The 25,235-nt window shown below is 41.0% G+C and overlaps 1 protein-coding gene across 1 annotated transcript; it reads left to right on the top strand.

Moving 5' to 3' along the window:
- Nucleotides 1-850: 850 nt before the first annotated feature.
- Nucleotides 851-24,979, top strand: LOC119726461 (glutamine--tRNA ligase-like; the record flags this gene model as incomplete). The annotated part of the gene is made up of 20 exons (XM_038198163.1): nucleotides 851-1,015; nucleotides 2,773-2,923; nucleotides 3,813-3,922; nucleotides 5,192-5,267; nucleotides 6,491-6,615; nucleotides 7,575-7,710; nucleotides 8,233-8,318; nucleotides 9,634-9,720; nucleotides 11,125-11,303; nucleotides 12,247-12,355; nucleotides 13,657-13,787; nucleotides 14,650-14,742; nucleotides 16,744-16,881; nucleotides 17,200-17,287; nucleotides 18,432-18,569; nucleotides 20,008-20,112; nucleotides 20,970-21,190; nucleotides 22,024-22,090; nucleotides 22,442-22,567; nucleotides 23,693-24,979. Coding segments are annotated over 20 exons (2,382 nt in total), but the record flags the coding sequence as incomplete, so codon positions are not given.
- Between the last annotated feature and the right edge of the window lie 256 nt (nucleotides 24,980-25,235).

Raw genomic sequence — 25,235 nt, 5'->3', positions numbered from 1 at the left:
CAAATCGGCTGAGTGTTCCCCAATGTGGCACACTTGAATAAATCTCGGAAAATTCCAATTTAACAGAATTTCTGCGAAGATGATCAATTCTGATAAACAATTAATTTTTATCTCTACTTACATACCCAACCAGAAGTTTGTCAGAAAATTATTTTCTATTTTTTTTCGGGACATTTTCAAAGGGTTCACTGTGCCCTTCGAAATAAAATCGGAAAATCACGCCGAAATACTTTTTTTCTAACTTTGTAACGGATAGATAACTTTGTGATTTATGAACGGGAGTGTTTTAGAACTTGATGAAATTTTACTCTCTGTGAAATTTTACTTAAAACTTTTGCTCCAGCTAGGCGCTACAGGCCAAAAAATCAAAGTGGGTCACATAATAACGTTAGGGGCCGCGCCACGTTAGGGTACATCAACATTAATACTTCTATTGGATAAACACTTTACTGCAATGAACAGGGCGTAAAAAAAGGGTTAAATCAGGTATTAATTTGATGTTTGTCTTGAACGCCTCAGGGATAAGAGTGTTTTTCCTCTTTTTTATTTTTGGGCGGTGGTCTGGTTTTGATAGTGGATACCGCTAGCAAGTCACATTTTTTACCAGACCGTGAAAATGCTCTAGCGCCCTCTATATTATTTAAAAGCCCAAATGATTGCGTTGGTAATCAGCTATCCCTTATAATTACAACAGAATGATAGAAGCGAACCAGTCAATCCACACGTTTGCACTGTAGCATGGTACCCTTATTCGTTCCCGAGTAAGTAAACTCAATAGGTACAGGGTGTATGACCTATCCGGCGCACTTGTGTTTTGCATGCATATTGCATCATGGATTTTTGTGTGTGATTCGAATGCATACGGAAACCAAAAATCAAGGGTGAAAGTGCAGTAATGTCGAACTCCGGCGATTTTATAAACTTGTTTACCAGTATTGGACTGAGTGAACAGAAGGCGAAGGAAACCCTGAAGAACGAGTCATTAGCGAATGACTTGAAACAAGTAATAAACGAGGTAGGCCTAATGCCCTTCATCAGCTTCATTTGCCGGCCGCGGCCGACGACGCCTGGCGCGCGCTGACCCTAGTGCCCTGGGCCCCTTAATGCCTTATGTACATGATGACTGATGTATGGCGTGTCAAACATTGCAAAATTCAAAGTTCTAATGTATAAATTATGGTAATCCTTACTTTTAGGACCCCGTTCCTATATAGGAAGGGAAAGACTTACCAAAACAGTTGACTAAATGACACTCAAAATTGACATTCTGATACTTCTTGGCACATCTGAACAATTGGCAATGACACCTTCTTGACTTCTAAAGACTGCTTTAGCCTGCAAAAGTCACTTTGGAACTGGACAGACATCTGTAAAAGTCAGTTTTGAACAGAACTCGTAAAAAATAGAGGTGTCCTAAAAGTAAGGATGACCATTTTCTAAGCATTTCCTAAAATTGGAAATGTTTCTCAGTCCGGCAAGATTCATAACCTTATCATCATTTTTGCAACCAATGCAATGAATCATATTCATAATGACCTTCATTGAGACGACAGGCCTATAACTTATAAGGCTATATGAAGAAAAAAAGTTGCGTCAGGTTACATCATTTTTTCCCCTAAATTATGTGTGTTGCTCACAATGTGTACGATGTTATTAATGTGTGTACGATGAGTATTAATGTGTGATGTTCAAATAATTAGGCCTATGTGTGAAATATTTTGCAAATACATGTAAATGCGATATTCAAATAGGCCTTAGCTATGTGTGTCATTTTTTTTACCAGAAATCTTATTATGTACGATGCTGTTAGAGTGACTGAGTGTCCCATGTTTTTACAAATATAATGTGCGATGTTCAGATATGGTTACGATGTCTTAACAATAACATGTTTAAAAATTATTTAATGTGCGATATTTAAATATGTGTGCGATGTATAACAAATATAGGTACGATGATCAAATATGTAAAACATTGCACACATATTTGAACATCGCACATATATTTGTAAAACATTGCACACTAATATTGAACGTTGTAAATATACATTGTAAAACATGCAATATTGCAACATTTGACACGCCATACACAACCGGGGGTCATTTACTGTAAAATGTATTAGGCCAAGAATGTTAATCTACTTTTTTTTACTAAATCTGGTCACTTAGTCAGTTGTTCATCCCTTTAACAATCCTTCATATTATAGCTGTGAACATGATGAATAAGAAAAAAAAGTGGAATTTATTTCATTGAAGAACTTGATTTAACTATGTAAAAGAAAGAAAATTCAATTTTTCAGGTGAAAAAAGGAAGAAATAGGTCAGTGGGGTTGTCATCTAAAAATCCTAAACTGCCTAAACTCACTATCCACGTATCAGAAATCTTTCAATTCTTTTTCTACAGCGGTTTTCTTCCTCGAAACTATAACTCTAGGCCGACACTCATCTTTAACGAGAAGATTGCAATGATTTCCAGACGATATAAATTAACGCACGCATTAATGAGATAGGATGACCCTCAAACTCATCTTAGGTTAAGACGAGTCCAGCCGCGTTGCTAAGGAAAGTTAGGACGTGTTGAGCGCATCTTAAGTTTGGTGAAATCGATCCTGGGACGAGTCGTGAGTTAAGATGAGTAACCCTTCCTAAGACGCGTCTTAGCGTTTCGTGAAATCGGCTCCTGTGATTTGACATGTGATTGAATTCGATAAACTCTGCAACAGCTCTGTGTCTGACAATTATCCACAAAGTTTCTATTTTTTATCTTTTCCTGTAGGCCAAAAGGCACAATGGAGGCGGTACGATTGACAAAGCGTGTGGTGCATTGCTGTATCACATTGCGACACGGATGAAGAATAAAAATCGTCTGGGGTTTCTCCTGGAATACGTTATCAACAAGGGACTGAGTTCCGAACCTCAACTGACAGGTGATTTTTCTTTTACAGGTATTTGCTAAAAGATTAAGTGCCTGTGGCTCTATTCAAGTGTCACCCTCAACAACAACAAAACGAAAGATTTTTTTTAATTTAATTCCTCTTGCATTCTGTGCATTCACCTCACAAAGTAGTACTTCAGATTTCTAAGAATTTTTGCCAGCCTCTGAACGAGGCTTGAATTTCGTGATAAAATTGCAAGAATGTATAGACTAATCTGGCAACAGCCATTTTCGGAGGTGGCACGAGGCTCACATGAGTTGGCTCAGGTAATACGCATGCGCTTTGGACTCATTTGACCATTATAGTTACCAAAATGGGCGCGCCTCATTTTTAAGCACGTGTGCAGCTTGCGATTTATTTTTACATAGGTGGGTTGCTCAAATGTCATGCATAATTCAGTTTACCTTTGAATCGTTGCAAGACACTTAGGTTCTCGTCCCCTTTTTTTGCCTTAGAATAAAATTATCTCAACAATAAACTCAGAGAAGAAAATGGTCAATGAAGATGAGCAGCGGCAATGTTTCGAACCAGGGATCATTGTATCCATAGCTCATCACGCTATCCACTAGGCTACTGTGTGGTAGCTCGACGACGACCGTACTTTAAAATGCTTTAAAGGTAACTGGTTGACTAAATAACAACAATACTCTTGATATCATTGTTCTGTTTCATGAATAAACATACTGGCCCAATTTAAACTATTGAATTATTCGTGACTGGGGAGCAACCCACCTACGGAAAAGAAATTCGCTTGCTGCATTCGCCTGAGCATGGCACCACCGCAGTAACAGCTTCTAATTCTGATCACCGGATTCCTCTATAGTTGCTTTGCAATTTCATTCTTTAATATATTCTTGGTTTTTCTTTTTCCATTTGACAGCTGCACTTGATTACTTCAAGTCGCATCCGACGGATCCCATTGACGTGAAGGCGTTTGAGTCGGCATGTGGCATTGGTGTTGAGATCACCCCAGAGCAGGTTGAAGAAGCCGTAAGTCAGACATTCTCTGTTTCATGTTTAAATTATTATGATTTAAATTTCTAAATGATTCTTTCTTTATATTAATTGTAAATTCCTCTCTAGTTAATTTAATTCATCAAAAATTATTTAGTTTGAGCATTGAACATCATAATTCCAGAAATGAAGACAATTTCCTCTTTAATCCTAACTCCCTTGGCATTTTAGGATGCAACCTCAATCCTGCAAAATCCTCCAACTGCCTCCATGTAAACATTGCGAACAGCCTCAATCCTGCAAAATCATCCGTCATTTCTTGAATGTGGTCCTTGGAGCAGTGCGGAGGATTTCAAGTATAATCTAGGGCGAAATTTATGCACGACTGAGCATAAACAACACAAGGTCCGGCCTAAAGCTTTGGCACAGTGCATCCTCCAAAATCAGCCACACATTTTTGCCATATTTAGCCTCGATCCTGCAAAATCATCCATTTTGCAAAGAGAATTTTGGAGGATTTGGGAAGGTTAGGGTTAATAAATGTAACTGCAACCAATAATTTTCTGTGCTTTTAACTTTTAACCTGAATTTTGTGTTTGATATTTCCCAATTTCTACTCATGTGCACAACCGGTCCCATTAACATAATTTTTGCCACATTTGTGAACAAAAAGTATTGTTTGTTCTTTTCAGTCCATTTCTGGCAGAACCCTCACCAACGTATTGATGCTTTGACAAATGTGCAAAGAATTTAGTTTGTAAACTGACAAAGACTTAACCTGCAGGCTAATTTTGATATCAGAACAATTTCAACTCAAGCATTGTAGTGAAGTCATTACAAGTCAACCACAAGTTCATCACAAGTCATGCTTTTTCTACATGCAAGTCAAGTCACAAGCTATTCAAACAAACTGTCAGAAAGGCATTCCATTGTAATTGTTCATTCCCTGCTTCTTCTGATCTCACTTATGACTTGAATTGTCATTGACTTGTGATGGATTTGATTGCAACTCTTCAACGTACATGTAGCTGTGTATGTATGTGTGCCCTCACCGGCCAGTTGAAGGAGAGTTGAAGGAGATAATCAGGAGAGACATTCGAACACATTGTACGCGCAGGAACCAGTATGCACATGTAGTGTGTCCCATCCTCGGCGCTCTCAAAAGTGGTGAAAAACCGCCCTCTCTTGTTGGCGCACGGAGCCCATAAGCAAGCCCAGTAATTGAAACTTGCGTAAAACCCAGCACTATTCCACATGTATGTTACACTGAGATATTCCATGTTTATAATTGATTGATTTTTGCAGGTGGAAGTTGTGATCAAAAAGCACAGTGCAGGATTGCTGGAGAAGAGATATCACTACAACATGGGCAGCATCATGGGTAAGCCAACTCAGGCAAAAAAGTAGTGGTTGGAGAAATCAGAGATTTCAAAATCCTGTTATCCAAATTGTTTTCAAACCGATTTACTGTTATCCGATTTCATCGGAGGTTCCCATCAGCTGACAGTCACGCCAGCAACAAAAGAAGAGTGAGGTGCCACATGCAATCGTCGTCGCGTGATGAGGAACGTGAGCATGGTTGCGATAATTTTGTGTTGAGATACAGCTTGTTCTACGAAAATCTCACGATTTCTCAGTTTTTGTGACCTGAGCATTACTGTTCTGCTCGATGCCGATGGTTCCAACGCGGCGCAAGCAAATAACAGGTCGACCTGAGGCTGCGCTAAAGTCAGAAGCTGCTTAACCCTAACTCCCTGGGCATTGCTAAGATTACTAGGCATTGCTAGGTTGCTAAGATGCAACCTCAATCCTGCAAAATCCTCCAACTGCCTCTATACAAAAATTGCATACAGCCTCAATCCTCCAAAATCATCTGGTTTTTTTCTTGAATGTGGTCCTTGGAGGGGTGACCACTGCCTCACTCCTGCAAAATCCTCCGGCAATCACTGTCAGAGCCATTGACATCCTGGAGGATTTCAAGTATAATCTAGGCCTATTTTATGCAAGGCTGAGAATAAACAACACAAGGTCCGGCCTAAGACCTTGACACAGTGCATCCGCCAAAATCAGCTCCACACTTTTGCCATACAGCCTCAATCCTTTGAAATCCATTTTCAGGCATGCAACTTTTCCTCGGATCAGCTGATTTCCTCTTTTTTTACTTCCCATGTGTGCCATTGAAAATAGAAATACACTGTACAAAGTCTGGGAAAAATTTGAATTAACTTTTTTTTGTGATTTCCCAGTTGCATGCCTTCATTTTGCAAAGAACATTTTGGAGGATTTGGGAAGGTTAGCGTTAATAAACTGTATTTTGACAAAATCACTCCTTACATGTAGTCATCAAACATCACCTGCTGCTTGCAACCTGCCTTGTGATTTGACTTGTGATTTGACTTGTGATTAGTCTGTGATTGACTTGTGATTTATTTGAAACAGGCTTAACTACAGCCCTTGTAACATAAACAGAAACAATTGCTTAGGTATGGTATCTTGCTCTTTACACACTGGAAAAGTTTTTTCTGTTTTCTGGTCATACATGTGTCTGTTTGTATCATGTAGAAAATACACGTAGTCACAATTGACTTTGTCTTTGTCTTTTAGGGGAAGTTCGTCAGAGCCTGAAGTGGGCGGATGGGAAGGCCATTAAGAGTGAAGTAGACATGCAGGTCCTGGATTTACTGGGTCCTAAGACGGACGCTGACAGGGAGAAACCAACAAAGGCAAAGGTAGTATACAAATAAACCACAAAGAGCAAATGATAAGGTTCATTTTAACACTAAAAGAGCCTTTTTTGGGGTCAAAAATGCAATGGCAGATTGTTTTGAAATTTGGGATGTAAGAAGAGGCATTTAACAATTGTTGGGATATGCTGTTTTTAAGGCACGAGAGGGGGCATAGCACGCAAGGCGAAGCCAAGGGTACTGTGCCCCCTGAGGAGGGGTAAAAACCCCGCATATTTCACATCACAGCACTCAACAATTGTTTTGTTGTATCGTGCCAATAAGTCAAAACAATAAATAGTTGAAACTATATTACGCAAGAAATAAATAAAATCAGTGCGGTGGTACGCTTGGTACCTGCATGCTTTCCGGCTGGGACATGAGACTGAGCAGTTTCGCATGCATTACATGCAGTTCTCAGTCGCGAGTGCGCGTATGCAGGTTCTACACCAAGTGTGCAGGTTATACGCGCGTGCAACGCGTATTGTATATAAGGTTAGCCATTGTATATGTGTTTTACGGACTGGACACGTGGCTGTTCTCAACCAATAAATTACAGTGTCCAAGCACACGTTATAACAATAATGTTTAATACATATTTGCAAATTTTTACTCATTCAAACAAAATGGTATTAAAATAATATTCTATATTGACATGATTTTAACTTTCAGAAGTTCTTGAGAGTTTTCTTATCACCATAAAGAAGAATCAAGAATGAACCAAAGGATGCAAACAAATTTGTACTCAGAGGGGGAACAGACCTAAGACCTAATGACGTAATGGCTTTTTTTACATATGCGCTTTTCTATGGGAGTGAAGTCAGGATGTCAGACGAAGTAGGGACCGTCTACCACACAGGCAAGCGCACATGTAAACAAAGCGTGACGTCATTAGGTCTCAGGCCTATTGAATATTTGTAACATTGTTTGAGTTCAAAAGTATGTGATGATAATTTTCTTTTTAGGAGTCGAAGGGAAAAGGCAAGACAAAGGAGGAACAGAAGAAATCGGAGCCTGAGAAGGAGTTGGAATCCCCCGCTGAGGGCGGGGCTGAAAACATCAACCAGCTCATGGGGGAGGCGGTGAAATTCCACAAACCAGGTACACATGGGCCCTCTTCATCTGAAAGGTATAAGGCCCAGTTTGTAGTCAGTCGTATGATGGTCGTGCCACTGAAAAACTGACATGCAATCATTTTACACTCGGTTTATTGTTGTGGCTGATGTACCAGGGACTGTTCAATGAAGTGTACGTGTATGTTGCTGTGAGTTTCAAATAATTGAACTGTAACATGAAGCCTGCCTTGAAACTTTTACAGGGCGCCCCCTTTGCCACAAGATCGATGTACGTATATGCGCATATTTATGTGGCACTTTGATAAAAAACAATAATTGATAATTAGAACATAACCAGTCGATAGATTTTTGTTCTCAAACTGCCAGCAGCTAATTTGTTGTGTTTTCAGCGATGCCCAGTACATTCGGTTGACAACACAAAAGCCTTTACTTCACTATGAATATACTCGTAGTGGCAAAATCTGGTAGGACTGTCACTACGAATATATTCGTAGTCAGCAGTCAGCTCGTTAATAGAGAGTGTATGTGTGCGTGTTTCATATGATAGGGGAGAACTACAAAACTGATGGTTACGTCGTCACGCCTAAAACCATGGAGATACTGAAGCAACATCTGGAGCTCACCGGTGGTCAGGTATGTGTTTAAAGTCTGTTTTAATGTTTTAATCTTCCTATGCAAACATACAAGTTGTCCTTTCGGACAAAACCAATCAAGTGAATGTTTTCAACAGTTAAGAATCCCCAGCCTACATGAAGCAGGATTGACTGACTGTGACTGTTTATGTAACTTGATACAGCTATGCTTTGACTGTAGGTGATTAACAAGCCAGGTGTGCCTACTTGTTGCCTGCTTTTGTCTGTTGACCGAATTTGACTGGTCACAGTGCTTGCTTGAAATATGATCTGACTGTTGGTGACTAGCCTGTGTAAAAGGAATGGCAGGGGAAGAGGATTGATTTTTTTGATTGTCTGTGCCTGTTCAAACAGTAAGAGGGTTAAAGAAACTTTCACAGTTTTATGTGTGACACTGACACTGACTTCCTGGCCATATTTCCTCGGAACCTTTCTTCCTTAGGGCCCGTCTCAATTCATTTCCAGGACGAGTTCTGGACAAGTTGCAGGTAGAATCATTCACTTTGTTGAGAAGAAGCTCTGCATTTGTCCCGGATGTGTTCTGAGGAAATTTTCATCAGCAACTGCTTGACTCGCCAATACTGATAACTTCATTGTGGGAAGATTGCAGGGGAAATTGTTCAGAATCCTGCAACTTATACCCGATACAATGTCAGCTACTTGTCCGGAAGTCGTCCTGGATATGAATTGGCCTCCGTCCTGATGACGTCACACTTTGGTTACGTGTGTGCTTACGTGGTGCTCAGTGGACTGTGGGCCCCCACTGGCTCCATAGGAAAGTGCACATGTAAACTTGAGATGGGCCCTTAGTCCTTCAGATTGCTCCAAAACTTGGTCAATTTCAAAGAGTAGAACAGCTTTTGAAGTTTTTTTTTAAATCAGCTTATTGTCAAATAAAAATAAAAGTATGCTTTATGTTCCATTTCTTGAAATTTTCCTGGTGTTTGTTTTTGATTGAGCATTGGATAGATATCAATTGGTGTGATTTGATTTTTTTTAAAACCCTAACAGAACTCAACCCATCAAACCCCATGGGCATGCTTTGTTGGAATCTGTGAGGATCCAACAGTACCCCTAAACTGACATTGTTTTACATGGGGTTGGCACACCTCCAGAATCAAAGTCAGAAATATGTGTGTGCAGTTTCCCATAGGGTGTTTTATGTTGGAATTTGCCCGAATAGGTATGGTTCCTAGTAAATCATGCTAGGGAGTTGGGGTTAAAGTAAGATTTGTCAGGAAAGCCAACATTCTGTGCCTCCAGTTTGTCATTGGCTGATTGTTTTTTTTCCCCATTACATTTTGTTTCTATTATAGGTACGATCACGTTTCCCTCCCGAACCCAATGGCATTCTACACATTGGTCATGCTAAGGCCATCAACTTTAACTTTGGCTATGCAAGGGTGAGTTCCTCTTTCGTGACACATTTAAGGCCTTTCTCTATCCGTGTTGAAATCAACAGGGGCCCACCCTAAGCCAAACCGGGTCCAATAAGCCATTTGCGAGTTAAATTTGAATAAAATCTGGAACGCTGACTTTATCCAATGCTTTGCACGTGTTTACTTTGCATTCTCCCGACCAAAGAGACTGTTACTATATCACGTGATTCGGGGCAAGCCTTATGCTAGCAACCCCCAGCTCTGGCATGGTCTGGTTTCTTTGTGCCATTCTCACCCATTGTGAACAATGTATTGGTACTGAGCGTCTCTTACGTAACTATGCAAGAGCTTGCCCCGAATCAGGTGATTAGCAACAGTGTCTTTAGTCTGGAGAATTCACAGTTACAATGTGCCAAGCATCCTGAGCAAGTCAGTGTACCAGACGTTTTCGAATTTTAATCCCAAAGGGTATAGGTCACTCGCAAATGGCTTATTGAACACAGTCAGGCAAGGCACATTGTTCACACTTACGCCAGTGTGTACACTGGTCACCTGTAGATTATGGATTTTCTACCCGGGTAGAGCCTCTCAATCCTGGTCCCGTGCAGAGTTAGATTTTGCTTATGCAGAACGTTGGACCCATGTGGAAGCTGTGTTGGATGCTACCGAGTGTGAAAGCGGTTCCCAAAATCTCTGGTTTTGTTATTTAAAGGGAAAATACAACATTTCCAAACATCAAAAAATAAAACTACCAAATCATTTTGAAATACCTTGCTGGACTGTTAGTGAATGACAGTGTAAAGCATCCTGTAAAATCATGGCACCTGGTATACTGTCATTTTCAAGAAAAGTGGTATTTTGTATCAATTTCCCACGCTGATCGGCCGATCAGCGTTGGAAACAACTGGCTTTTTTTCCAAACACTGGCCCCAATTGACCATCGCACTTGTTTGCAATCGATTACACACCTTTGAACGGGTACAAGCCAGCTAGACTGGTTCCCTTACCTTACAATTCCCCAATGTATGTAAAATGCTCTGTTTCTTCTTAAATGGAGTCAGGGAACCAGACTACACCAAAATGATTGTTTTTCTTGGTTTTTATAGCATTTTTAAACCCCAAACCTCAAAAAAGTCAGTGTAACTATATTTGCTATATATTTCCAACCCCCCAATTCCATCCATTTCTGAAAATTACAGCAAAAGCAAATGATGTATATGCCCTTAAATTTACTAACAATGGAAGTACTCACGTGTATCACAGAGGAACAATAACCGGCCTTCGGTTGTGTCGACAGATGCGGAAGGTCTGTCGTGTTAAACTGAGCGACATATACAAAATGAAGAGCAAAGTATACACTTTCTTCTGCATATGAAAAACGTATTCAAGACCCATTTTGTGGGATTGTGTCACATTTGCCGAGTACAGGCCCACGGCGGTATCACCTTCTTGCGCTACGATGACACCAACCCTGAGAAGGAAGAGGAGAAGTTCTTCACGGCGATCCTGGACATGGTGCGGTGGCTGGGCTACGAGCCTTACCAGGTCACCCACGCGTCTGATTACTTCCAGGAACTCTACGACTTAGCGGTGGACCTTATACGCAGGTAGGATCAACAAATGATGGTGCAATTATTTATTTTACACAGGGGCGTCAATAGCTTCCCAAAAGTGGAGGGGGGGGGGACATATACCTTGATCAGAACCGATGCGAGCGCGAAGCCCTTACGGCGTGGGGTTTGAAAAAAATTGGATTCTAGATGCTCTGTGGTGTGATCTGAGGCAAAGTATTACCACTTTCCTCCATGCTTTAACTAATATTTTCTTAGCAAAAGATAATTATTTGAAAATCGTTTTCGAGGTTGGAGTCATTGAATCAGCTACCGGTATTCTGAGCTATGGGCGTGTGGTTCGGAGCCTGCTTAAGGGCCCCGAAAAAAATTGATAAGTGGGCCCTGAAAAATTTTGGATTCTAAATGCTCTGTGGTGCAATCTGAGGCAATTTCTGACCACTTTAACCAATAATTTTCTTAGCAAAAGATAATAATTTAAACCAAATTTTTGAGCTTTTCTCAGCTAAAGGCATAGGGTTCGGGGCCTGCTTAAGGGCCCCGAAAAGTTTTGGATTCTAAATGCTCTCTGGTGCGATCTGAGGCAATTTCTGACCACTTTAACTTATATTTTCTTAGCAAAAGATACATTGTAGTACATAACAGGGCCCTGTAAATGAGACACGAGTTCAAAAATGGGGGGGGGGACATTTGATATTGTGTCCCCCACCCTTCAAAAAGTGGGGGAACATGTCCCCCTGTCTCCCCTAGGATTGACGCCCGTGAATTTTTACAGACCCCATGATCATCCCCGGCTTACCTGGCTAAAGCAGGTAGCTGATACTGTTCAGTTGTCTCAAAGCAATTGTTGTCCCTCGCGTCTGATCACGGAGGTTGGAGGTCACTTCACCCCTCTGACGGTCTTTTGCAAGAGTAGTAGTAGTTCTAGTTTACCTGAGCCTTGCCTCTTACAGACAAGATAACTCTCTCTTTTCTCCAGGGACTTGGCCTACATATGTCACATGCGACCTGAGGAGATCAAAGGTTACAACAACCCAGACTCGCCGTGGAGGGACCGACCCATCGAGGAATCTCTCAAGCTGTTTGATGTAAGCATCCAAGTGAAAGAGATACAACTAGCATTTTTGTTATTGCTCAAAGTCTGGAGCAGGTTAAAATTGAGGATGGTATCAGTGTTGAAATCAGGGATGTATTCGAGACCATCACAAGTCCATCGCAAGTCCGGTAACAAGTAAACTACAATTAGTAACAGTAGATGAACAACATCAAAGAAATGTCTTTGTCAAAGCTCGTTTGAATAGCTTGTGATTTGAATTGGGACTGGAGGACTTGTGATGGACTTGCGGGGACTTGCGGGGACTTGCAGGGACTTGCGATGGACTCAACTTCTTCCCTGGTTTTACTCAAGTCCTCTTCCAAGTACGACAAATAGAATGACATATAATGTGTTGAAGTATTTCATTCAACCTGGACTTCTAGACTGCGGGATCTTTGCACTTGGGCATTTGATTATGGGTTAGGAACCTGAGGATTTGGACAAAAATAAAATGTCCAATTATTCTTAAAACACACAGAACCCGAGTTTTTGGGGAAGAAAAAGGCAATTTGATCATCCACCCGAATAGCATTTTTTCCAGTTCTAATATTAAAAAAAAAATGTGAACGGTCTCGAGGAGATGATGAAAAGTGTCCACGATGTTATTTTAACCCTGCGAGGCGCCATCGTTTTATTTTAGATGTGATCCACCACAGTACTGAACATTTCAGTATGAAGTATGAACACAATTCCTTCAGTAGGTGTTTTGGTGAAAACATCCCCTTCTCAAGGTGTGTAGATTGATCAGTACAGGCCCTCTGTACCCTAGACACAAAATATGTTACCCAAATCCACATTTTTGGCACTGCTCAAAGTCCCTGAAAAAGTCTAAAAAGGAGCCGGTATATGTATTTGTCTGATTGTTCGACACCCCCCCCCCCACCCCCCACTACAACAGCCTGAGGTTACATAGCTAAAACAGATGAGGACCACCTGTTTTCGGGCTTCCCCTGTTTTTAGGCCTAATGACGGGATGATTGGTGGCATTGTGATAACAGCAGGGAGTTGGCCTGGGTCTGGTTTTTGCCTCCAAAATTCTGGGTCAAAAGTTCAACCAGCACTCAAGATGCTTTTTAACTACCGGTATGTCTCAATAGGGAACTGCAGGAGAATGAAACTTTTTGTCAGGAAAATGATGGAGTAATTATAAAATTGTTAAAAATGTACTGACAAGGTCAGTACTGCCACAATTTCGTAGACAACCACTTACAAAAGTGGTTATGTAAAATTTTGAAGGGTTGTGAAGTGCAGAAGACTAGAGGGTTAATTGCCTCTTTTTTTCCCCCTGTGTAGGACATGAGACGGGGTAAGATAGCCGAAGGCGATGCCGTCCTTCGCATGAAACACACCCTGGCAGAGGGGAAGAAAGACCCGGTGGCTTATCGGATCAAGTTTACCCCTCATCACAGGTCCAAGGATAAATGGTAGGTTAACTGTCAGTCTGAACACAGGGAATCTTGATAGTTATCACAGGACCCTGGTTAAATGGTTAGTCTCTGTCAATCTGAACACAGATTCTCTGGATCTTTATCACAGAACCCAGGGTAAATTTTTAGTTGTGCCAGTCTGGACACTAGTTGACCCAGGATAAATCATTAGTTGCTGTCAGTATGAGCATTAAGTATCTTGACTGTCATCACAGCAGCCAGGGTGAGTCGTTTCTGTCAGTCTGAACACAGAATCTCTGGATTGTTATCACAGGACCCATGGTTAATCTTTAGCTGGTGTCGGTGTGAACACTGAGTATCTTGACCCTTACCACAGGTCCTACGGTAAAAAAATGGTATAACTTATCTGTTAGTCTAAACACAGGTAATCTTGATCTCAGTTTATCACAGTACTTGGGGTTAAATTGTTTGTTTCTGTAAATCGTTTGTTTTTTTAAATTGTTTGTTGATCCTCATGACATAACAAATTTCTTCACTTGCTTCACTTTCAGTCCAGTGGTGGATTGGGGTGGACCTTGCAACTTCCCCCCCCCCCCCCCCCCCCCGCACAGTTTTAGCCGCCAACTAATGGTGTGATACATGTAAATGGAGCAAAACAATAATAAATAAAATTCTTGAAACAAGGCGCCATCCTTGAAACATCTCTCCCCCCCCCTCCAAGTTCCTGAAAGCTAGATCCGCCCTGCAGTATAAACACATAATCTCTTGATCTTATCACCGGACCAGGGTTACATGGTAGTGTCTTGTGATCCTCATCACTCAACCAAGGAAGAACCTTGTAGGTAGCCGTCTTTTGTAAATTAATTTATACCTTTCTGTTTGCCTTATGTTTATCCAGGTGTATCTATCCAACCTATGACTACACTCACTGCCTGTGTGACTCACTGGAACATATCACACACTCCCTGTGCACTAAGGAATTCCAATCCAGGTAAGTGATGTCACATACAAACAATGTCAAAACTTTCCTTCTGATCACAGACATGAGCAATATTCTAATGAATTTGACTCCGAATGTGTATACCTGCTGGTTTATATTTACTCTTAAATCAGGCACTAGTGGATGACTGGCTGTGGAATGCATTATATTTTTACTGCCCTCGGAAGTATGAGTATATTAATGGATTATTTCACCCTTACTAGCTGTGTAATGCAGTAGTTCTCTTTTGACCTGTGCAGTAGGCTTACATTAATTGGTTTATATATTCCCCTTGAACCAGGTGCCACTCAAATCGTCGCCATTTTCTTGAAGGGATGGGCATGTCAAAAGTGACATATATTTTTCAGTTTCAATTTTTTTCGCACTCGACCATTCGGACTGGCTTTAAGAAGAAGCAACATTTGCGTACCGGTAGTTTGTTAATAATAATATAAGCGGCTGACATCTCCATAATTGGATTTTGCGTTTTCAAGAAGAGATGCTACCATGCATTGCACAAAATGCATTGAACACAAAGGCATAATTTATGTAGAATAAGTGATATTTCCGTTTTCACTAAGGGACGGACATCTCTATTATCCTGTAAAGTAGGAGTGTATTTTAATGCTCTATATTTCCCTCTTGAGCCAGGCGCCAGTCATATTACTATCTGTTCAATGCACTCAGTATCTATTGCCCTGTGCAGTAGGAGTATATTAACCAGTTTATATTTTCCTCCTTGAACCAGGCGCCAGTCATATTACTAGCTGTGCAATGCACTTGATTTCTATTGCCCTGTGCAGTAGGAGTATATTAACCGGTTTATATTTTCCTCCTTAACCGAGGTGCCAGTCATATTACTGGCTGTGCAATGCACTTGATCTCTATTGCCCTGTGCAGTAGGAGTATATTAACCGGTTTATATTTTCCTCCTTGAACCAGGCGCCAGTCATATTACTAGCTGTGCAATGCACTGGATCTCTATTGCCCTGTGCAGTAGGAGTATATTAACTGGTTTATATTTTCCTCCTTAACCGAGGTGCCAGTCATATTACTGGCTGTGCAATGCACTTGATCTCTATTGCCCTGTGCAGTAGGAGTATATTAACCGGTTTATATTTTCCTCCTTGAACCAGGCGCCAGTCATATTACTAGCTGTGCAATGCACTGGATCTCTATTGCCCTGTGCAGTAGGAGTATATTAACCGGTTTATATTTTCCTCCTTGAACCAGGCGCCAGTCATATTACTAGCTGTGCAATGCACTGGATCAATATTGCCCTGTGCAGTAGGAGTATATTAACCAGTTTATATTTTCCTCCTTGAACCAGGCGCCAGTCATATTACTAGCTGTGCAATGCACTGGATCTCTATTGCCCTGTGCAGTAGGAGTATATTAACCGGTTTATATTTTCCTCCTTAACCGAGGTGCCAGTCATATTACTGGCTGTGCAATGCACTTGATCTCTATTGCCCTGTGCAGAAGGAGTATATTAACCGGTTTATATTTTCCTCCTTGAACCAGGCGCCAGTCATATTACTAGCTGTGCAATTCACTGGATCTCTATTGCCCTGTGCAGTAGGAGTATATTAACCGGTTTATATTTTCCTCCTTGAACCAGGCGCCAGTCATATTTCTAGCTGTGCAATGCACTGGATCAATATTGCCCTGTGCAGTAGGAGTATATTAACCGGTTTATATTTTCCTCCTTGAACCAGGCACCAGTCATATTACTGGCTGTGCAATGCACTGGATCTCTATTGCCCTGTGCAGTAGGAGTATATTAACCGGTTTATATTTTCCTCCTTGAACCAGGCACCAGTCATATTACTAGCTGTGCAATGATCTGGATATCTATTGCCCTGTGCAGTAGGAGTATATTATTAAACCTGTTAATATGTTCCTCCTTGAACCAGGCGCCAGTCATATTACTGGCTGTGCAATGCACTGGATCAATATTGCCCTGTGCAGTAGGAGTATATTAACCAGTTGATATTTTCCTCCTTGAACCAGGCGCCAGTCATATTACTGGCTGTGCAATGCACTGGATCAATATTGCCCTGTGCAGTGGGAGTATGGACGACTTAACATGAACTACACTGTGGTATCGAAGCGGAAGATCGGGAAACTCATTGAACACGGTATCGTCAGGTGAGAATATCTACCACATAGATCATGCCACTGAGGGCTTAATTTTCTACATTGGCCATAAAATTAGTTCTGAGGTTTACTTATTTTTTTTTTATTATTTTTTTTTTTAATATGCAGCGTGTAGTTGTTTTACGTAATTTTTGAGTTTGTAAACTTTGAGTTGTTCAAAATATGTCATTAAAGTTGAATTAACAAAAAATTGATGATTTTCAGTGTAAGACAATTGAAGAAATTAATGCTCTAATAAACAAAGAATAAGGTCTTCTAATTAAACCATGAAAGTAAACAAATATGTAAATCTTGACCTTGTTTCCATAGAGACTGGGATGACCCCAGACTGTACACCCTGACTGCGCTGCGACGGAGAGGTTTCCCAGCTGAAGCTATCAATAACTTCTGCGCCAAGGTATCCATGGAATTTATTTTGAACCAGGCGATCGTAATGAACCAGGCTTCGCCTCGCCTGCCTTACATGCGTTTAATTCCTGAACGCACGCATACACTCACACACATGTTTGTTTTACATACGCTGTGTGGACATTCCTTTGTTTTCGTGTAGTTATTAACTCGGTACAAAAAAATAAGTTTACTTAAACTATGAAAACTCTTTCAACCCAATTTTTTTTCTATGATCCCCTTTAGTGTTTCTCTTCATTTTGCCACACATAAACCTGACCCAAAAAATGCCTCTGAACCTGTTTTCCAGAGAGGGCAAAACATTATGTGGACATGGCTTAGTCCACATAACGTCAACACAACCTGCATTATGTGGACATCTTTTGTTCACAAGTCCACATAGTGACTGTAAGACAAACCCACACACACACACGCGTGTAATCGTGGACGCCCCATTGTCTCTAATCCTCATTCCTTTGTTTGTACTTTGTTTGAGATCGTGGCATTCGGTCAATCGTGGACCCTTTGTTTGTGCCCTAACCCTTTTGTCCCTAGTCCACGATTGCCGGTGTTTACACACGCACACACACACGCAAACATGTGTTCACCGTCGATTGTGGACGTCCTATTGTCCCTCTTTTGTTTGTACTCTAAATTTTTAGGAAGACTCCCATAGGTTTTGTACACGACCCCAATCGTGGACGTATGCTGGGAATCGTGGACGATATTGTTCTCTTTTGTTCTCTGGTATTTTTCGTCCACGGTTTGAAAAGATGAACACGTACACACCTTTTCCACGTTATACTATAATGGTGATAGCGATGATACAGATTTTAAAGCTCTGACAGGAGTTTCTACATGTCACTTGGTGGTCGGTCTGTCGGTATGTCTGTCTGTTTTCTGTCCCCTGAAAATGGACCAAAAATAATTGACTACTTGACCAAATGCCATGCCGTGGTCATAAAATGACCATGCAGGCAAGTGATAGACACAGCTGGCTTTATCAATCACCCACAGTCGAAGCAAAGCTGTATCAAACCCGCCTGGCATTGCGGTCGAGTGAATATTAAACCCACGCCTTGTTTCCGTTCTTGTCAAAATGAACCCGGCATGAACTGGTTAATGAAGAAACCACACAATTTTTGTTTTATTAGATTGGAGTGACGATGTCACGGGTGACCTTTGACCCTTCTCTGCTGGACTCCTGCGTCAGGGATTACCTCAACAACACGGCCCCCAGGGCGATGGCTGTGCTGGAACCCCTCAAGGTCACTATCCTGCCCGAACGAAAGGTATGGTTACTCCCAAGATAACCCTGGAGTTGATTCACAAAACTCATTGTAAATTTACTTAGGATCCGTACAGTGTCATGGCCTAGCGGTTAAGAGCCTCCTGTTATTACTCCCCTGCTCTGGTGTTTCAGAGGCAACAGTGGCGTGGGTTCGAGCCCGCCGGGTGGACACTTGTGCCCTTGAGCAAGGCACTTGACCATTATTGCTTCGTCCTTCGGATGGGATGTAAAGCCGTAGGTCCTGTGTGTTAAATGCAATGCACGTAAAAGAACCCAGTAACACTTATCACTAAGAGAAGGGGTTTGCCCCGGTGTCTCTGGCCTCCTGTTATTACTCCCCTGCGGAGTCGTTAGGAGTAGAACCAACCAATAACCAAGATACTTTGCAGGGCTGCAATCAATTCTAGCTATGAGTGTATTCTGCACAGGATTTTGGTAAAGTCATGGGTGACTGTTTTATGTATATATCCTCTGCAGACATGTCAAGGTGTCATTGATATTCAGCAAACAGTCATTGAATTTTCTCAGATGATTATCATGACTTTAATTGTTAAAACATGTAAGCTCAGAGCACTCGGTTATTTATTTGAAATGATAACCCTATCTATCTACTGCATAGGTATATGTTGATAAAACACCAACTGGCTGGTCTTAAACACTTTCTCAGTGCCATGAAATTTGGACTCTTATGAAATCTGGTCCCTTTTACCCTTTTATTGGTTGAACGTTCACAATCTTTACTTGGCATGCGCAAATACTGCCAATGAGTCTGTATTTCATAGAGTCCTAAATGCACACTTCACGGGCACTGCTGTGTTCTGCGCCACATCGCATAGTGTGTGCCGCTTGCACGCCAATCTCCATGTAAGGAGATTTTTTAGTGCTACCCACAAGAGGCACATACCATAAACATAACTAGAGGGGTGCTTAAAAAAACATCAAGTAAACTTGTTGAACAAAATCATTGGAAATATATAATTTTTGACTTGTTTTGACTTTTTGACCAAGAGGTACTTTTGAATGGGAATAACAAGGTGCTTGGCCGGTATTATACAAGTACGTTTAAAACCAGATTGGGGCCTTGTCGCTGATAATGTGCCTCGCCTTCAGCTCCAGCCATTATTTGCATCCAGGCGCCAAGCCGGTTTGAAATCATACTTGTTTAAAACCGGACAAGAACATATTTATTCCCTTATTCATCACTCAATCGTATCATATCAAGATGTAATGCAAGTAATATTGTTAATTGCGCCTATTGATTTCCATTTTGCAAGAACTGTAAAATGGCCAATCACTCAAAGCCCTGATGACTTCCAACTCAATTTGTTGGGTTGTGCAACAATGGAATATAGGCTCCCACCAGCTTAGCTTATGCCTACATGCACGAATCCAAAATCTGTGTAATTTTGTGATGTAGTTTTTGTTCTTGTCTGTGACAGCTTGAGGAGCTGAGCGTTCCTGTGATTCCTCATGACAGCAGCAAGGGAACACGCAAGATGCCCTTCACGTCCGTCATCTACATTGAGCAGAGTGACTTCAGTGAGGTAAATTGTGTCAAATATTAAGGGAATACTAGTGAGAGGGAGCAGTTTTAAAAGTCTGGTTTAAGACAGGGTAGGGGCCTGGTCGCCGGTAATTTTGCTTTATCAAACATTTAACTGTTTTTTCGAACTTCCAAACCTACAAAGTTTTAAGATTCTATTTAGAAAGCAGAAATTTATTGTCCTGGTTCAGGGGCCATGTTTGTTGCTTGCAAGTTTTAAAGAATTCCTGCCGGCGTTCTATCAGCGGTTTAATACCACCCACGTGATGGGCTCTCAACCAATAGCAATGAGTATTCATGAATAAATGATAAAGACATTGCTTAAATTTAAAAGCCATTTTTGTATCTGTTTGTTATTACTGAACAGTCCTGCTATTTAAACAGTCACAGGCAGTCAAAATTTCCATCCAGTTCCTGTGCTGCCCTTTTAACCAAGGGTAGTCACTATATACAGTCAGATCATACCGGTATGTTAAGCAAGCACTGTGACTAGTCAAATTCAGTCAACAGACCATGAACAGATAAAGCAGGCAAGTGGTAGACACAGCTGGCTTATCAATCACCCACAGTCAAAGCAAAGCTGTATCAAGTTACATAAACAGTCACAGCCAGTCAATCCTGCTTTATGTAGGCTGGGAATTCTTAACTGTTGAAAACAGTCACCTGATTTATTTTGACTGCAAGGACAACCTGGCGCAGAATCTATGTTTGCATGTTTGCATGGGAGGGTTAATAATCACAAACGTTTTCCTGGAAAAAATCCTTAACAACTCTGTGTCATCTCAATTGATTTTTAAAGTTTTAAAGTTTGATTCTTTGTCAACTCAAATAATATCTTTGTAATTTTTTTGTAATCAGAATCCTGAGAAGGGATATCGGCGGTTAACCCCATCCCAGCCGGTAGGCCTGAAGTACGCGGCTCAAGTCCTGACAGTGCAGTCCATAGTCAAAGACGAATCCGGTCAGGTGAAGGAGCTGAAGGTGACAGCCCAGTCCGTGGATACTACCTCCAAACCCAAGGGTTTTATTCACTGGGTGTCGGAACCTGTGGAATGCGAAGTCAGAATCTATGGCAGACTGTAAGTTCAAGAGGTTTTTTTTATTTTAATATATTTGGGCTCTATCTGAAAAACTGTCAGTGGCTTAACAGAAAGTGGTGGGCAGCGGTGTTAGTCACAAAAATATCAAATAAAAGTCAGGTAGCACTTAAATGAAACTAGAATAAAATGTGCACGAGCTTTTGTGGCTACAACTACTTCATCAGATGCAATGAAGAGGGGCATCATCAAGCAAGTTAACCCGTCACATTGGTGGTATTAAGCCCGTCACGTGGGTGGTGTAACAAAGGGGGAATAAGGGCACACCCCTAATGTCCTCATTTTAGGCCTCCCCCCCCCCCCCCCCCCAACCAATTTAGGGGAAGGCAAAAATGAGCTGACGATTGTTAAAAACCCATTGAGTGTTCCCCACGGAAATGAAATCTCCCAATTCTGCTTCCCTTAGTTCGGCCACTGAGTTGTCATGTGAGTCGTTTCATTTCATTGTCCCTAACCCTCCAGGGTACTCTGGCTAGAAACCATGCCAAAATGCAGCAACATGCAACGTTTGTCTAAATGACAAGCCTGCTCAGTGTAACCAGATCCATCAGGTCCAAAATCTTAAGGCTAAACTGCCTCAGAGTCTGTGGTCACCAACTGCAGCAGGATACAGCTCTGGCGTTGTTTAATGAGACTAGCTCTCATTGTTTCAGAATTGGCCGTTTATGCACTGGTGTTGATGGCTCCATGCAGCAAGGTCCCACAGACGTTTACACTTGATGCACTGTGTTGAGTTATCATTAGCAGAACTAAGTTTTGAACAAACTTTATGAGCAGAATTCTGTGATATTTTCTAATCAATCCATCTGTCAAAGGTTCAAACACAAAAACCCAGAGGACCCATCTGAAGTGCCTGGAGGTTTTGTGACCGATTGTAATCAGGTGAGGAACAAGGCTTGTGTAGATGTAGAAAACAAGTACCTGATTTCACGAAACTCATCGTACCTTTGATATTTTATTTATTGAATTATTTCTTCACAAAATTCAAATTGTTAGCTGCCGGACAATAAATGAAAGCCCTTTTTCAGAGAGTTGCAGACCCCCCAAATCTATAATGAAGTATATTTTTTTCGTTAAAACAAAGCATACAAATTTAAAATTTATCAGGAGAAAAACAAATCCATTTTTAGAAGAGCGCAGTGTTACAATTTGAAGATCACTGATCTATTCAGCCAACAGTTTCATACTATGTTGTTGGAATAAATTTGCTTATAACTGTTTTTTATTTGTAAGGATTCTCTGAGAGTGATACCCAACGCCCTCGTGGATCAATCGGTCAAGGGAGCCAAAGTCTACGACAAGTTTCAGTTTGAGAGAAACGGTTACTTCTCAATTGATCCTGACTCAACACCAGAAAAGGTACATATATGTCATTAAAACACAGGGCCAGAATAACTGTTCCAAAGGCCCTTGGCACCAGAGTGTTCCGTAGGCCCTACTCGCGCCCAAGGCACCAACACCAATTTTACAGCTCTTGTAAGTGCTGGAGCCTCGCATTTCATGTTGATGCTACATGTGAGCTGTACTAAGCAAGCCTAGCCAAGCTCTAAAAGCCTGTACAATGTATTACATGTATTGGGTTCGCTACCCGTTATTACAATGTATTACATGTATTGAGTTCACTGCTAGTTATTACAATGTATTACACGTATTGAGGTTAATGGCCAGCTATGTATTAGCCAGTTTGAAGCTTTCCCAAAATCTAAAAACTCAGAGAGAGATGCTGCAACTGTTATTGTATCTTCTTGGATGTGTGTGTGGGTGTGTGTATTTAATGGCACACTGGTATTTTCGTAGGCCCCATAAATTTTCGTAGGCCCTAGGCACAGTGCCTACTGTGCCTATTGGATAATCCGGCCCTGTTAAAACAATCATGTTGGGATAGGAATAGACAGATATCATGAGTTGCATCAGACTATAATGTAACTTTAATTTCTTTTCTTTTTGGGGGGGGGGGGTTGAGCAAAGTCTTTAACAACTCCACGCCAGGATTATTTTTGCTGAAAATTTCGATTTTTGCAGAAGGCAGAATATTCCAGCCAATTTTTGATACACAGCCAAATGCCACAAATACTGATTCGCAACAGTGATTTCAACAGTATTTGTACAATATTTCTTACCGAAACCTCATTATGTTTCAATACTCCAAGGTGTACACTGGAGCGTAAATTGTACAAAAATAGGCCGTGCACAACGGCCAATTCAAGATCAACACACGGTCCACCTCCACAGACTTCACGGACTTTGTGTGTGTGTGTGTACAAAAGACACGAGGGATTAGCGTGTTGAGATGTCACCCGGAGGCGAGTCGAGGCAATCTTGGCGTTTAAACCCGTCAGCCGTGCCTGTGTATAAAAACGGCCAGTGCGTGTTATCACGTCCTCCGACGCGAACTGGTTAATAGTCAGCTTTGCTTTTAAAACCCTTTAAAAATTGTTTAATCATTTCAACTGTATTCTTTGATTTTGTTTTTTTTCCGAACAGATTGTTTTCAACCGAACTGTTGCCCTCAAGGAAGATGTGGGCAAGAACTGAAGATCATCTCCAGTAAACTAGACGATGTTCTCACTACTTGTCCAATATAGAACCAAGAATTCTTTTAAGTGACATTTTGTCACAATATATATTATATACCTTTGAACCACTTGTCTTATTTGACATAAGTTTTTGGCACAACATAACAAATTTATCAGCCAATATGCCGTCTGATACATTGCTTGGAGAAAAAAGGTCTCAACAAATATTTGCTTTGCAAATAAAATTGCCTCAAAAGAAAAGCAATGTTTCAGTGCTAGACATAAAATTAGAGTCACAAACAAAGGGTGTCATTGACCTAAACCATGAATTGTGACTAATTAGAAATTAGAAGGGAAAAATGCGTTTAAATTAATAGACAATTTTAATAGATGTAGCAGTTAGGAAAGGTTGCATTTAGTGGTGAATGAAATGGAACTATGCAATTGTATTTCTCAGAGAGAAACATCTCCAATCATGCGCCTGAAAATCTTTATTTCTTTTGGGGAAACAAAATCCAAATTTCTTTTGAAAAAAAAACTTTCTTGCCTTTGATTTTGTCTATAAATTGTAATTGTGCACTATTTCTTTGGTAAAATTTGTTTTACCATTAAAGTGGCTTGCACCCAAATTACAATTTTTTTGGGGGGGGTGCCATTTAAAGTTTCAGCTTACTGCAGTAATGGGTATGAAATGTGGAGTGCCGTGGCCTCGTGGTCGGAAGAATTGAATTTGTGGTCTGCAGGTAATTCTGCAGGTTGTGGGTTTGAGTTCAGCCTGGGGTTGTGGTGCGTGTGCCCTTGGGCAAAACACTTTGTCACTCATTGCTTCTCCCCACCCAGGAGTAAATGGGTACCTGTGAGTGCAGAGATGGTTAAAAATTGTGGTTGGTTTTAACTGCTTTGCGCCGAAATGGCAGCATTGAGGTGTATACTCCCCAGGGAGCTGAGATGGTATTTGGAATGTTTCATTGTCCCACTGAGTAGGGTAATGACTATGTAGCGCCTTGAGCACCAATACTGGTGGATATGTGCGCTTTATAAATACACATTATTATTTCCTTCATGTGTTGCTTTGGTCATATTCGAACTCCTACAATTTCGTTTTTTTTTCCGTTTCGATCTTATCTTTTTCTCTGTGTCACTTAACATTTTTTTTGTCATCTTTATTTCTGTCAAAAAATACAAAGTAATTTTTTTTGGACATGTATTATTCACTCACTATTACAATAAAGCTTTTGCTGGCATTTGTACTATCTGTGTTTGTCACTTGGTTTGTTGCACATTTTCTTTTACGTATCATCACTTAGTTCAAGGTATGCTTTCTTGACTATGGATCTGTTATGCCCCATTATGGATCGGGGCGGAGTGACGTCATCCAGTGAAAACAAATATCCATTTGCAACGAAGTTTTCATCAGCTGCTACGTGTTACCATGCAGCACCCCAGACTCAAGAACCATTGAGTTTCAAGAACATAGGTCTTAGAGCTAGATAAGCCAATGTAAAAACTTC

Source organism: Patiria miniata, unplaced genomic scaffold, assembly GCF_015706575.1.
Source record: "Patiria miniata isolate m_02_andy unplaced genomic scaffold, ASM1570657v1 HiC_scaffold_2, whole genome shotgun sequence".
In the NCBI taxonomy this organism is placed as follows: domain Eukaryota; kingdom Metazoa; phylum Echinodermata; class Asteroidea; order Valvatida; family Asterinidae; genus Patiria; species Patiria miniata.
This window is presented reverse-complemented; position numbering and strand designations above follow the sequence as displayed.